Source organism: Mesoplodon densirostris, chromosome 18, assembly GCF_025265405.1.
Source record: "Mesoplodon densirostris isolate mMesDen1 chromosome 18, mMesDen1 primary haplotype, whole genome shotgun sequence".
In the NCBI taxonomy this organism is placed as follows: domain Eukaryota; kingdom Metazoa; phylum Chordata; class Mammalia; order Artiodactyla; family Ziphiidae; genus Mesoplodon; species Mesoplodon densirostris.
Window position 1 is genome coordinate 48,120,319 of NC_082678.1, and position 13,018 is coordinate 48,133,336.

Consider the following 13,018-nt stretch of genomic DNA (forward strand, 5'->3'; position numbering starts at 1 on the left):
GATAAGTCTAGTTACTGTCTGTCACCACACAAAGTTATAATATTCCCTATACATCCCTGTGACTTACTTATTTTATAACTGGAAGTTTGTACCTCTTAGTCTCCCTCAACTATTTCACTCATTCCCCCACCCTTCCAAGTATCTGTGTTGTTGCAGATGGCAAGATTTCATTCTTTTTTATGGCTGACTAATATTTCTGTGTGTGTGTGTGTGTGTGTGTGTGTGTGTGTACATACCACATCTCCTTTATCCATTTACCTATCAATAGACATTTAAGTTGCTTCCATATATTGGCTATTGCAAATAATGCTGCAGTGAACATGAGGATGCACATATCTTTTCGAATTAGTGTTTTTGTTTTCTTCAGATAAATACCCAGGAGTAGAATTGCTAGATTGTATGGTTGTTCAGTTTTTAATTTTTTGAGGAACTTCCATACTGTTTTTTATAGTGTCTACACCACTTTACATTCCCATCAGTAGTACGGTAGTACACGAGGGTTCCCTTTTGTCCACATCCTTGTCAACGCTTGTTACTTGTCTTTTTGATAATAGCCATTCTGGCAAGTGTGAGGAGACAGCTCATTGTGGTTTTGATTTGCACTTCCTTTATGATTAGTGATGTTGAGCATCTTTTCATGTGTCTCTTGGACATCTTTATATCTTCTTTGGAAAAATGTTTCTTCAGCTCCTCTGCCGAATAGACATTTTAAATCAGGTTTTTGTTTTGTTTTGTTTTGTTTATGTTGAGTTGTATGAGTTCTTTGTATTGGGTTGGCCAAAAAAGTTCGTTCAGGTTTTCCCATAAGATATTATGGAAAAACCTGAACGAACTTTTTTGGCCAACCCAATATTTTGCGTATTAACTCCTTATCAGATATATTGTTTGTAAATATCACCTCCTGTTCAGTGGGCTTTCTTTCCATTTTGTTGATAATTTCTTTTGCTGTGCAAAAGCTTTTATTTGTTTATTTATTTATTTATTTTTGGCTGTGTTGCGTCTTTGTTGCTGCGTGAGGGCTTTCTCTAGTTGCATCCACCGGGGGCTACTCTTTGTTGAGGTGCACAGGCTTCTCACTGCAGTGGCTTCTCTTGTTGAGGAGCACGGGCTCTAGGTGTGCGGGCTTCAGTAGTTGTGGCTCGTGGGCTGTAGAGCACAGGCCCAGTAGTTGTGGCATACGGGCTTAGTTGCTCCAAAGCATGTGGGATCCTCCCGGGCCAGGGACCGAGCCCGCGTCCCCTGCATTGACAGGCGGATTCTTAACCACTGCGCCACCAGGGAAGCCCCTGTGCAAAACCTTTTTAGTTTGATATAGTCCCATTTCTTAATTTTTTGTTTCCCTTGCCTGAGGAGATATATCCAAAAAAATATTCCTAAGACTAAGGTCAAAGAGAGTACTGCTTGTGTTTTCTTCTAGGAGTTTTTTTTTTTTAAATAAATTTATTTATTTTATTTTTGGCTGTGTTGGGTCTTCATTGCGTGCTTTCTCTAGTTGTGGTGAGCAGGGGCTACTCTTCATTGCAGTGCACAGACGTTTTGTTGCAGAGCACGGGCTCTAGGCACGCGGGCTTCAGTAGTTGTGGCTCATGGGCTCTAGAGTGCAGGCTGAGTAGTTGTGGCACACGGGCTTAGTTGCTCCGTGGCATGTGGGATTTTCCTGGACTGGGGCTCGAACCTGTGTGCTCTGCATTGGCAGGCGGATTCTTAACCACTGTGCCACCAAGGAGGTCCCTCTTCTAGGAGTTTTATAGTTTCAGGTCTTACATTTAAGTCTTTAATCCATTTTGCCTTTATTTTTTGTGTATGTTGTGAGAAAGTCCAGTTTGATTCCTTTGCATTAGCTGTCCGGTTTTCCCAGCACCATGTATTGAAGAAGCTGTCTTTTCCCCAGTGTATATTCTTGCTTTCCTTGTTGCAGATTAATTGACCATAAAAGCATGGGTTTATTTCTGGGCTCTCTATTCTGATCCATTGACCTATGGGTTTGCTTTTGTGCCACTACTATAATGTTTGAGTACCGTAGCTTTGTAATATAGTTTGAAATCAGGAGGTGTGATACTTTCTACTTTGTTCTTTATCAGGATTGTTTTGGCTATTCAGGGTCTTTTGTGTTTCCATACAAATATTAAAATTATTGGTTCTAGTTCTGTGAAAAATGTCTTTGGTATTTTGATAGGGATTCCATTAAATTTGTAAATGGACTTGAGGGGGTGTGGTCATTTTAACGATGTTCTTTTTTTTAAATGTATTTATTTTTGGCTGTGTTGGGCCTTTGTTGCTGCGCACGGGGGCTACTCTTCATTGCGGTGCATGGGCTTCTCATTGTGGTGACTTCTCTTGTTGCAGAGCATGGGCTCTAGGCACATGGGCCTCTGTAGTTGTGGCATGCGGGCTCAGTAGTTGTGGCTCGCGGGCTTAGTTACTCCGTGGCATGTGGGATCTTCCCAGACCAGGACTCAAACCCGTGTCCCCTGCAGTGGAAGTGCGGAGTCTTAACCACTGGACCGCCAGGGAAGTCCCTCACCAAGTTCTTACAGTTTTCCAAGTACAGGTCTTTTATCTCCTTGGATTGAGTTATTCCTAGTTGTTGTTTGGTTTGATTTGGGGGTTTTTTTGGTTTTTTGTTTTTTAGATTTTTTTTTCCCTTGGTTGTACCCTGCAGCGTGTGGGATCTTAGTTCCCCAACCAGGGATTGAACCTGTGCCCCTTGCATTGGAAGCGTGGAGTCTTAACCACTGGACCACCAGGGAAGTCCCTGGTTTGGTTTGTTTTTTTGATGCAATTATAAATGGGATTGTTTTCATAATTTCTCTCTCTGATAGTGTTCAGAAATGCAATAGATTTCTCTATGTTAATTTTGTATCCTGCCATGTTACTGAATTCATTGATGAGTTCTGATAGTTTTTTGGTGGTGTCTTTAGTATTTTCTATGTATAATATCATGTCATCTGCAAACAGTTACAGTTTCACTTCTTTCCAATTTGGATTTTTTTTTTAATATATATATATATATATATATATATATATATTTTTTTTTTTTTTTTGGCTGCATTGGGTCTTCGTTGCTGCACGTGGGCTTTCTCTGGTTGCAGCGAGCGGGAGGCTACTATTTGTTGTTGTGTGAGGGCTTCTCATTGCGGTGGCTTCTCTTGTTGTGGAGCACGGGCTCTAGGCCTGCAGGCTTCAGTAGTCGTGGCACATGGGCTTAGTTGCTCCGCGGCATGTGGGATCTTCCCAGACTACGGCTCAAACCTGTGTCCCCTGTATTGGCAGGCAGATTCTTAACTACTGCGCCACCAAGGCAGTCCCTGGATTTCTTTAATATCTTTTTCTTGTCTGGTTGCTGTGGCTAGGACTTTCAATAATATGTTGAATAAAAGTGGTGAGAGTGGGCATCCTTGTCTTGTTTCTGATCTTAAAGGAAATTCTTTCAGCTTTTTTTTTTTTTTTTTTTGGCTGTTCCGCATGGCATGTGGGATCTTCCCTGCGCCACCAGGGAAGCCCAACTTTATGTTCTTATTGAAATGAAATTCACGCTTTTAAAGTATACAATTCAGTGGTTTTCATTATATGCATAAAATTATGCAGACATCACCACTAATTCCAGAACGTTTTCATCACCCCACAAAGAAACCCTATACCCATTAGCAGTCACTCACTCCCCATGTCCCTCCCTGCCCCAGTCCTCTGGCAACCCCTAATCTACCTCCTGTCTGTATGGATTTGTTTCTTCTGGACATTTCATATAAATGGATCATGTATGTGACCTTTTTCGTCTGGTTTCTTTCACTTAGTATAATGTTTTCAAGGTTTATCCATGTTGTAGCGTACATCAGTATTTCAGTCCTTTTCATGGCTAAATAATATTCCATAATATGGCTGTACACCATTTTGTTTATTTATTTGTCAGTTGATGGACATTTGGTTTTTTTCTACTTTTTGGCTATTACGAATAATGCTTTTGTGAACATTTGTATACGCATTTTTGTGTGGACATATGTTTTTGGTTTTGTTTTTTTTTTTTGCGGTATGCGGGCCTCTCACTGTTGGGGCCTCTCCCGTTGCGGAACACAGGCTCCGGACGCGCAGGCTCAGCGGCCATGACTCACGGGCCAAGCCGCTCCGTGGCATGTGGGATCTTCCCGGACCGGGGCACGAACCCGTGTCCCCTGCATCGGCAGGCGGACGTTCAACCACTGCGCCATCAGGGAAGCCCTGGACATATGTTTTTATTTCTCTTGGGTATATACCTAGGAGTAGAATTGTTGGGTCATATGGTAACTCTATTTAACCTTTTGAGGAGCTGCCAGGCTGTTTCAATGTGGCTGCACTATTTCATATTCCTACTAGCAGTATATGAGAGTTCCATTTTCTCCACATCCTTGTAACTATCTTATAGCCATTGCAGTGGGTGTTAAGTAATATCTCATAGTGATTTTGATTTATACACACTCCCCTAATGACATTGAGCTCAAATCTTTCTTGAGAACTAGGGAGAATATAACTAATTATATCTGGTGGTTCCTAGACACACACCCTTTCCCTGCAATGGCTTATCTATAATTTACTTCTTTTTCACTGTCTTCAGATTGTGAATAAGTGGAACACAGCTCTTATTGGCCTTATGACATACTTTCGGGAGGCTGTGGTGAACACCCAGGAGCTCCTGGACTTGCTGGTGAAGTGTGAGAACAAGATCCAGACACGAATCAAGATTGGCCTCAACTCCAAGATGCCGAGTCGCTTCCCCCCTGTCGTGTTCTACACCCCTAAGGAGTTGGGTGGACTTGGCATGCTCTCAATGGGCCATGTGCTCATCCCCCAATCTGACCTCAGGTAGGACTTGGCTGAAAATCTTGCTAGACCCTGAGGGAAGGGGATGTTTCTTTATTTTCAGTTTTTATTTTTTCTCTAATCTTGGTTGTGTCCCCACACAGGTGGTCCAAGCAGACAGATGTAGGTATCACACACTTTCGCTCAGGAATGAGCCATGAAGAAGACCAGCTGATTCCCAACTTGTATCGCTACATACAGCCCTGGGAGAGTGAGTTCATCGATTCTCAGCGGGTCTGGGCTGAGTATGCACTCAAGAGACAAGAGGCCATTGCGCAGAACAGGTGGGCATCCAGGAGGGCATAGCAGTCCTGCTGAGGGGTGTGACCTTTGAGCCCTGCCTGGAGGTCAGGAGTAGAGCATGCCATGTGTTTATGGGGTCGAGGAAGTAGGTTGTGTGTCTGACCCTGTTTATCCTTGGCCAGGGAGGAATGCTGGACTCTTCATATGAGTATTTGTTTAACTTTGGTCTTTTTTCCTTGGCAGACGACTGACCCTAGAAGATCTAGAGGATTCATGGGATCGTGGCATTCCTCGAATCAACACCCTCTTCCAGAAGGACCGGCACACACTGGCTTATGATAAGGGTTGGCGCGTCCGAACGGACTTTAAGCAGTACCAGGTACGTGGAGGGGATAGTGGAGAGATTTTCCCTGAATTAGGGGAGTCTGTGGCCATGCTGGGAACCTGGGGCAGTGGGCACCCAGAAGCTTCACCGTACCTACCTTGCCATCTAGGTTTTGAAGCAGAACCCTTTTTGGTGGACACACCAGCGGCATGATGGAAAGCTCTGGAACCTGAACAACTACCGTACGGACATGATCCAGGCCCTGGGTGGTGTGGAAGGCATTCTGGAACACACTCTCTTCAAGGGCACTTACTTCCCTACCTGGGAGGGGCTTTTCTGGTGAGGATTCTGTTCTCCCCTTACAGTGACCTCTCACATGTCACAGCCCTCTGAGCTCATCCCTCATGTGCTTTTGTGTTCTACTGTGGTGTTTCCCACATAGCCACCCCAGGAGGTCAGCAGTGCTCTGGGGGATGGCAGGACGTCACTTTACCTGGTCTCTTCTGCTTCCCAGGGAGAAGGCCAGTGGTTTTGAGGAGTCTATGAAGTGGAAGAAACTAACCAATGCTCAGCGATCAGGATTGAACCAGATTCCCAATCGTAGATTCACCCTCTGGTGGTCCCCAACCATCAACCGAGCCAACGTGAGTGTGATTGATAGACATGGGAGATGGGAAGCTAAAAACAAGAGTTTCTACTCCCTTAATTATGTCCTGAGAACGTCTTGGTCGCTAGTGTCACTCTCTTTTTCCTGTCAGGTATACGTAGGCTTTCAGGTGCAGCTGGACCTGACAGGTATCTTCATGCACGGCAAGATCCCCACACTGAAGATCTCACTCATCCAGATCTTCCGAGCTCACTTGTGGCAGAAGATCCACGAGAGCATCGTTATGGACTTGTGTCAGGTGGGCTAGAATTGAGGGGAGAGGATGCCACAAAAAGTCAAGTCAGCTCTCTCTTTTGGGTATGGGAAATCCACCCTCAGAGCTTCAAGGATGAGACTTCTGTTGTGGTCCCAGGTGCCACATTATCTTAAGTTCTATAAGCCCTCATTCTAAGTGGGCTTCCATAACTAGTCATAACCTTTCCACCTTTGCCTCCAGGTGTTTGATCAGGAACTGGATGCACTGGAAATTGAGACAGTACAAAAGGAGACAATCCACCCCCGAAAGTCCTATAAGATGAACTCTTCCTGTGCAGATATCCTGCTCTTTGCCTCCTATAAGTGGAATGTCTCCCGGCCCTCATTGCTGGCAGACTCTAAGTAAGTGCCTTACGACCCAGCCCTAGGCATCTGAGAAGCTTAGTTTTACTATTCTAGCAGAACTACTTTAGAAATTGTCCCTGGCTGCCTTTCTTTTTAACTTGAAACAAGTTCTACCCCTGATTCTCTTAACACCCTCAGCCAGGTCTGCTAATTCTCTGGTGGGTCTTGCTGATCTGGAACAGGCAGAGGGGTTGGTTTTGAGATTTAGACGTAGTGATTGAGAGTTCTTGTGGTTCTGGGGATATTGGTTGTGCCATTGTCTTCCTGGAAGCCTAGATTCCTGACCCCTTTCCACCCTCAGGGATGTGATGGACAGCACCACCACTCAGAAGTATTGGATTGACATCCAGTTGCGCTGGGGGGACTATGATTCCCATGACATTGAGCGCTACGCCCGGGCCAAGTTCTTGGACTACACCACAGACAACATGAGTATCTACCCTTCGCCCACAGGTGTGCTCATTGCCATCGACCTGGCCTATAACCTGCATAGGTAAGTTGAGGCTCAGAAGCATGTATTGATATTTTTCAACAGCCCCACACTTTATTGTATTTATTTATTTATTTTTAAAAGATTTATTTATTATTTATTCTTATTTATTTTGGGGCGCATCGGGTCTTAGTCACAGCACGTGGGATCTTTGTTGAGGCATACAGGATCTTTTGTTGTGGCACATGGGCTTCTCTCTAGTTGTGGTGTGCGGGTTTTCTCTAGTTGTAGTGCGCAGGTTCTAGAGTGCGTGGGCTCTGTAGTTGTAGCATGTGGGCTCTGTAGTTTGCGGCACGCAGGCTCTCTAGTTGAGGTTCGATGATGAAGATGGCCCCATTGAGAGGCTTGGTGGTCAAGTTCCCTTCAAAGGTCTAAGGAATGAGTGAGAGCTCAGTAGTTGTGGCGCACAGGCTTAGATGCCCCGTGGCATGTGGGATCTTAGTTCCCGGCTCAGGGATGGAACCTGCGTCCCCTGGATTGTAAGGCGGATTCTCTACCACTGAACCACCAGGAAATCCCTTAATTTTTATTTTACATTGGAGTGTAGTTGATTTACAATGTTGTGTTAGTTTCAGGTGTACAGCAAAGTGATTTAGTTATATGTATACATATACCTATTGTTTTTAGGATATTTTTCCCATATAGATTATTACAGAGTATTGAGTAGAGTTCCCTGTGCTATATACAGTAGGTCCTTGTTGATTATCTATTTTATATATAGTAGTATGTATATGTTAATCTCACCCTCCTAATTTATCCTTCCCCCCTGCCCCGTACTTTAATATACACGTGTTTTTTTAGTTTGCCCAGGTGAGGTGAGGTTGGCCGTTTCCTCCACTGGGGTCACTGACTCTTTCTTCCCTGCCTCTACGTACACGAGCAGGCACTCATTCTCAGCCTGACCAACAGCCTTTTCTTCCTCTGTAGAGTTGCAGTTTGCCTTGTTCCTGGGACTGCCAGCCTGGTCTTAACCTTTCTTGCCTCTTCCACCCTCACAGTGCCTATGGAAACTGGTTCCCTGGCAGCAAGCCCCTCATACAGCAGGCCATGGCCAAGATCATGAAGGCAAACCCTGCCTTGTATGTGTTACGTGAACGGATCCGTAAAGGGCTGCAGCTTTATTCATCTGAGCCTACTGAGCCCTATCTGTCCTCTCAGAACTATGGTGAGCTCTTTTCCAACCAGATTATCTGGTTTGTGGATGACACGAATGTCTACAGAGTGACTATCCATAAGGTGAGAGTTAGATGCAGCATGTGGGGGTGGGGCTCTGTATATGCCTGTGGGAGGGTGGCCGGGCAAGTGTGTACATATTGTGAGGAAGGCGGGCTGGTTGTGTCTAGACTGTGCTAACTGATGTAATCATTCCTTAGACCTTTGAAGGGAACCTGACCACCAAGCCCATCAATGGGGCCATCTTCATCTTCAACCCACGCACAGGGCAGCTGTTTCTCAAGATAATTCACACATCTGTGTGGGCTGGACAGAAGCGTTTGGGGCAGGTGAGCGTGTGAAAGGGTAGAGAGGCTGTAGAACTTTGCTGCCTCTTACTCTTTGGTATGTGTGGGGGGGGTGTGTGTGAGAGAGAGAATCTCCTGTTTCTCTCTTTGTAAGATTTAGGACATCTCATTTAAACTTTTTTCCTGAATTACTTAACTTGGGAAGTGTTCTTCTATAAGAGGTCCAAGAATATTTGAGGTCCTTCATTACCTAGGAGTTGGTGTCTCTGCTTCCTGACTCTCCCATCTCTAACCTATCTTGAAGAGGGCTATGAAAAATCATCTTTCTAAAGGGAATAAGCACTCTTAAAATGTTATTTTCACCAAATCTCATCTCCTCCTCAAAGCCTTTGGTAGCCCCTTCCTTTTTGCTGAATTAACTTTTTGGTTTCCTAGATATCTGCTTAATATCTGGTTGGCCTGTAACCTGTCCAGCCACAGTTCCTCTTCCTCTGTAGCGTGTTTCCTCCGGCAGTCAGTCCAGGATCCTGATATCCCAAACCCTGATGAGCATCTCCACCTCTGTGGCTTTGCTTATAGGTCTTTGCTTCTAGAATGAACTCTTCTCTTCTGTTAATCACTGTCTTACTCATCCCTTAAGACTTCTTTATTTGTGCAGCTTTTTATGACCTTTAGCCTTAATTTCTTTTGTCCCTGACATAGCGTGTATATAATTAAATACTAGCTTGTGGTATTGTGTGAACTTTGTCTGGCCAGCTAGGTTGAGACACCCTTTGGGGCAAGGCCATTAGACGTTTTTTCTATACCTCTGAAGTACCTAACATTCAATAGCAGTGTGTGATAGAAACATAGTCTAATTGTTTTAAGACTAGAATTTTTTGTTCTAGTTGACCTGGGAGGGTGGAGACTCAGTTTCCATGTTCTTCTCTCTTGCTTTTTAGTTGGCTAAGTGGAAGACAGCTGAGGAGGTGGCTGCCCTGATCCGATCTCTGCCAGTGGAGGAGCAGCCCAAGCAGATCATTGTCACCAGGAAAGGCATGCTCGATCCATTGGAGGTGAGAGGTGGTGAATGAGGTAGAAGGAAAGAGGGCTGAGACCTGCTGGTTCTGTTTCTAAACTTGGACTTGATCTTGACTCAGGTGCACTTGCTGGACTTCCCCAATATTGTGATCAAAGGATCAGAGCTCCAGCTCCCCTTCCAGGCTTGTCTCAAGGTGGAAAAGTTTGGGGATCTCATCCTTAAAGCCACTGAGCCGCAGATGGTTCTCTTTAACCTCTATGATGACTGGCTCAAGACTATCTCATCTTACACGGTATGAAGCCACCTCACGAGGAGGGAGGGTCACTCTAAGAGGAGTGGGTTTGGGGTCACAAGAAGGTCCTGTGCCTTAGCTTTTCCCACAGGCCTCTTATGGGGCCATTTTCACATCTTCAGCCTGTGCATGGGCCAGTGACTCTGCATATCAAGTTGACTCATGGTGAGGGGAGCACCGTAGGGTTTGAAATGGGTTCTTGGGTCTCCTGAAAGGATAGGGTGGAGGAGAGGGGAAGAACATCGAGTAGCTGGCCTCCTCCCATTCTGCCACATCTCTCCCCAGGCTTTCTCCCGCCTCATCCTGATTCTGCGTGCCCTGCATGTGAACAACGACCGGGCGAAGGTGATCCTGAAGCCAGACAAGACTACAATCACGGAACCACACCACATCTGGCCCACTCTGACTGACGAGGAGTGGATCAAGGTGGAGGTGCAGCTCAAGGACCTTATCTTGGCTGACTATGGCAAGAAAAACAAGTGAGCAGTGGTGGGGATACAGATGAGAGATCCAAAAAGGGTAAAATGGGTGGCTCAGTATATGCCTTCTGGGTTTTTTGCAACATTTTAAGCTCAGAAGTTTCTCAAGAAATTGTCCTAGAGATGCCTATAGAGGAGAGGTAGGTAGGCAGTGTCTTCAGATGGTATAGGAAGTGTCCATGTTTCAGGGCTCGGGCTAACACTTGGGCGCTATTCCTCAGCAGAGGCACCGTTGCCATTTTGAGCAGGGCGTTTCCTTACTGTCCATACATTACAGGAAGTTCTAACGTCCCAGACCCCCAGGTACCACAGCTAATAACACACACACACACCCCTTCCTTCTCTCTTCTTCCTTGTCATTTGGCACCCAAAAATGTTTACCCAGTACGGGTGCAGACACACCAACTGTGATTGAGAACTTGTTCTAGGATTTCCGTTTTTGAGAGTTTTCCCAGTTCCAGGGCACATTTTCTTGAGGAAAAGTGGGAGGTATGGATGCTGAGCAGGTTTGAGCATGGCTGAAAGGTGTACAGGCCCAGGGCCAGCCTGGGATGTGACAAATCTTATCCGTATTAGTGTATTTCCACTTCACGCTTCAAGTGTCAATCGAAGGTTATCTGGGGTCAGAGTATGGGCCCCCCTGTCCCACCATGTTATACCTTGCCATTGGGGCATAAATGACCAAGGGGAAGGGATCCTTGTGGTGTGACCCACACTGTCCCCACAGTGTGAACGTGGCGTCGCTGACACAGTCAGAAATCCGAGACATCATCCTGGGTATGGAGATCTCGGCGCCGTCACAGCAGCGGCAGCAGATAGCTGAGATTGAGAAGCAGACCAAGGAACAGTCACAGCTGACCGCAACCCAGACTCGCACTGTCAACAAGCACGGGGACGAAATCATCACCTCTACCACCAGCAACTATGAGACCCAGACTTTCTCATCTAAGACTGAGTGGAGGGTCAGGTAGTATAAGGGGCAAGAGGGGTAGGGATGGACAGGCCTACTGGTACTACCTGAGGTGCTTCAGTTGAGAAATGCCAACATCCCCTCCCTGTTTTTAGGGCCATCTCTGCCGCCAACCTGCACCTAAGGACCAATCACATCTATGTTTCATCTGATGACATCAAGGAGACTGGTTATACCTATATTCTTCCCAAGAATGTGCTTAAGAAGTTTATCTGCATATCTGACCTTCGGGCCCAAGTGAGTCTGTTTGTTCAACGAGGCCACAGTGTGTGCCAAACATTTTATGTGCCTAAAACTTCCCTGAGATTTCCTGGAACTGGAGGTGCTGGTTTTGAAATTGATAGATGAGTAATTATACAAGGATAGCCAAAGCAGGGAGGAGGGTTTCGGCCCCCACCAGATACCAAAACATTATAAAGCTGTGGCAACTGAGAAATGATGTATTTTGGGCCTAGAAGTTATTGGAAGAGGATATATAGAAACAGATTCATGTGTATATAATAAATGTGTTGTATCACTTGAGGATCCCGCTTCATCTGTGGGATTAAGCATGCCTTATGATACTGAAACAGTCAGAAAAAGGAGGCTTGATCCCTGCCTCATAGCACTTAACAGAAGTCAAATCCAGGTGGAGTACAACTGTGAATGTAAAATACTAAACTGTAGTAGAGTATTAGAAGAAAATATTTATCATCTTAAAGTTAGGATAACCTTCTTAAACGAGACACAAAGCCATCATCAAAATTAATAATTTGTGGGCTTCCCTGGTGGCGCAGTGGTTGAGAGTCCACCTGCTGATGCAGGGGACACGGGTTCGTGCCCCAGTCCGGGAGGATCCCACATGCCGCGGAGCCTGCGCGTCCGGAGCCTGTGCTCCACAACGGGAGAGGCCACAACAGTGAGAGGCCCGCGTACCCCAAAAAAACAAAAACAACAACAAAATTAATAATTTGTGCGTGACAAAGGGTACCACAAAAGACAAACTAAAAACAGGAAGAAAATATTTGCGTAACTCTAAGATATAGTGGGTTTGGATCTAGAATAGGGAATTCTCAGAAGTTGATTTTTATAAAAGATAACTGTAGAAGAATGGGCAAAGGAGTATGAAGGTAGTTCAGAAAAGGAACTGAAGGTGGAAAATATATGAAAAGATGGTCAACTTTACTAGTAATCAGGGAGAATCATATTTTATAAAACACTAACTTGTGGCCTCAGTTTGGTGAATTTGAAGATTGTTAGTGTCCTGTGTTGGGTGAGTTTATAGTAACACAAGTTTTCTTACTTTGTTCATGACAATGTAAAATTTAAAGTACTGCTGAGTGCTGATTTTATAGATGTGTTCAGTTTGTGGAAATGCATGAGCTCTGTGCTTGTGTGCTCATTTGTTTATGGACACTGTACTTAAATACTTAAATAATCAACTGGGGAATGTGTGAGCAGTGCCAATTCCTGGACCCCACTCGAGATTCTGATGTGATAAGTCTGAGATGAGGTCCGTGTTTAACATTTTGAATAAGCACCCCCAGGCGTTTTTGATGCAGGAGATTCTGGCCACTTTTTGAGAAACTCTGTCCTTGTTCTTGGAGAAGGGGATTAAACACAGGGCTCACAGCCCCAAATCTGGACTGGTACTAAGAA

At 45.1% G+C, this 13,018-nt stretch overlaps 1 protein-coding gene across 1 annotated transcript in view; it reads left to right on the forward strand.

The window, feature by feature from the left end:
* PRPF8 (pre-mRNA processing factor 8) overlaps positions 1-13,018 on the forward strand; it is a 37,178-nt gene that overhangs the window by 22,905 nt on the left and 1,255 nt on the right. Inside the window, exons 25-39 of the mRNA XM_060080454.1 lie at positions 4,589-4,836; positions 4,938-5,117; positions 5,320-5,455; positions 5,571-5,740; positions 5,916-6,045; positions 6,160-6,306; positions 6,505-6,665; positions 6,970-7,161; positions 8,157-8,394; positions 8,532-8,660; positions 9,560-9,673; positions 9,758-9,931; positions 10,217-10,410; positions 11,138-11,377; positions 11,476-11,617. Of these exons, the coding sequence (XP_059936437.1) occupies positions 4,589-4,836; positions 4,938-5,117; positions 5,320-5,455; positions 5,571-5,740; positions 5,916-6,045; positions 6,160-6,306; positions 6,505-6,665; positions 6,970-7,161; positions 8,157-8,394; positions 8,532-8,660; positions 9,560-9,673; positions 9,758-9,931; positions 10,217-10,410; positions 11,138-11,377; positions 11,476-11,617 (2,595 nt within the window). The remainder of the gene's footprint in view (positions 1-4,588; positions 4,837-4,937; positions 5,118-5,319; positions 5,456-5,570; positions 5,741-5,915; positions 6,046-6,159; positions 6,307-6,504; positions 6,666-6,969; positions 7,162-8,156; positions 8,395-8,531; positions 8,661-9,559; positions 9,674-9,757; positions 9,932-10,216; positions 10,411-11,137; positions 11,378-11,475; positions 11,618-13,018) is intronic.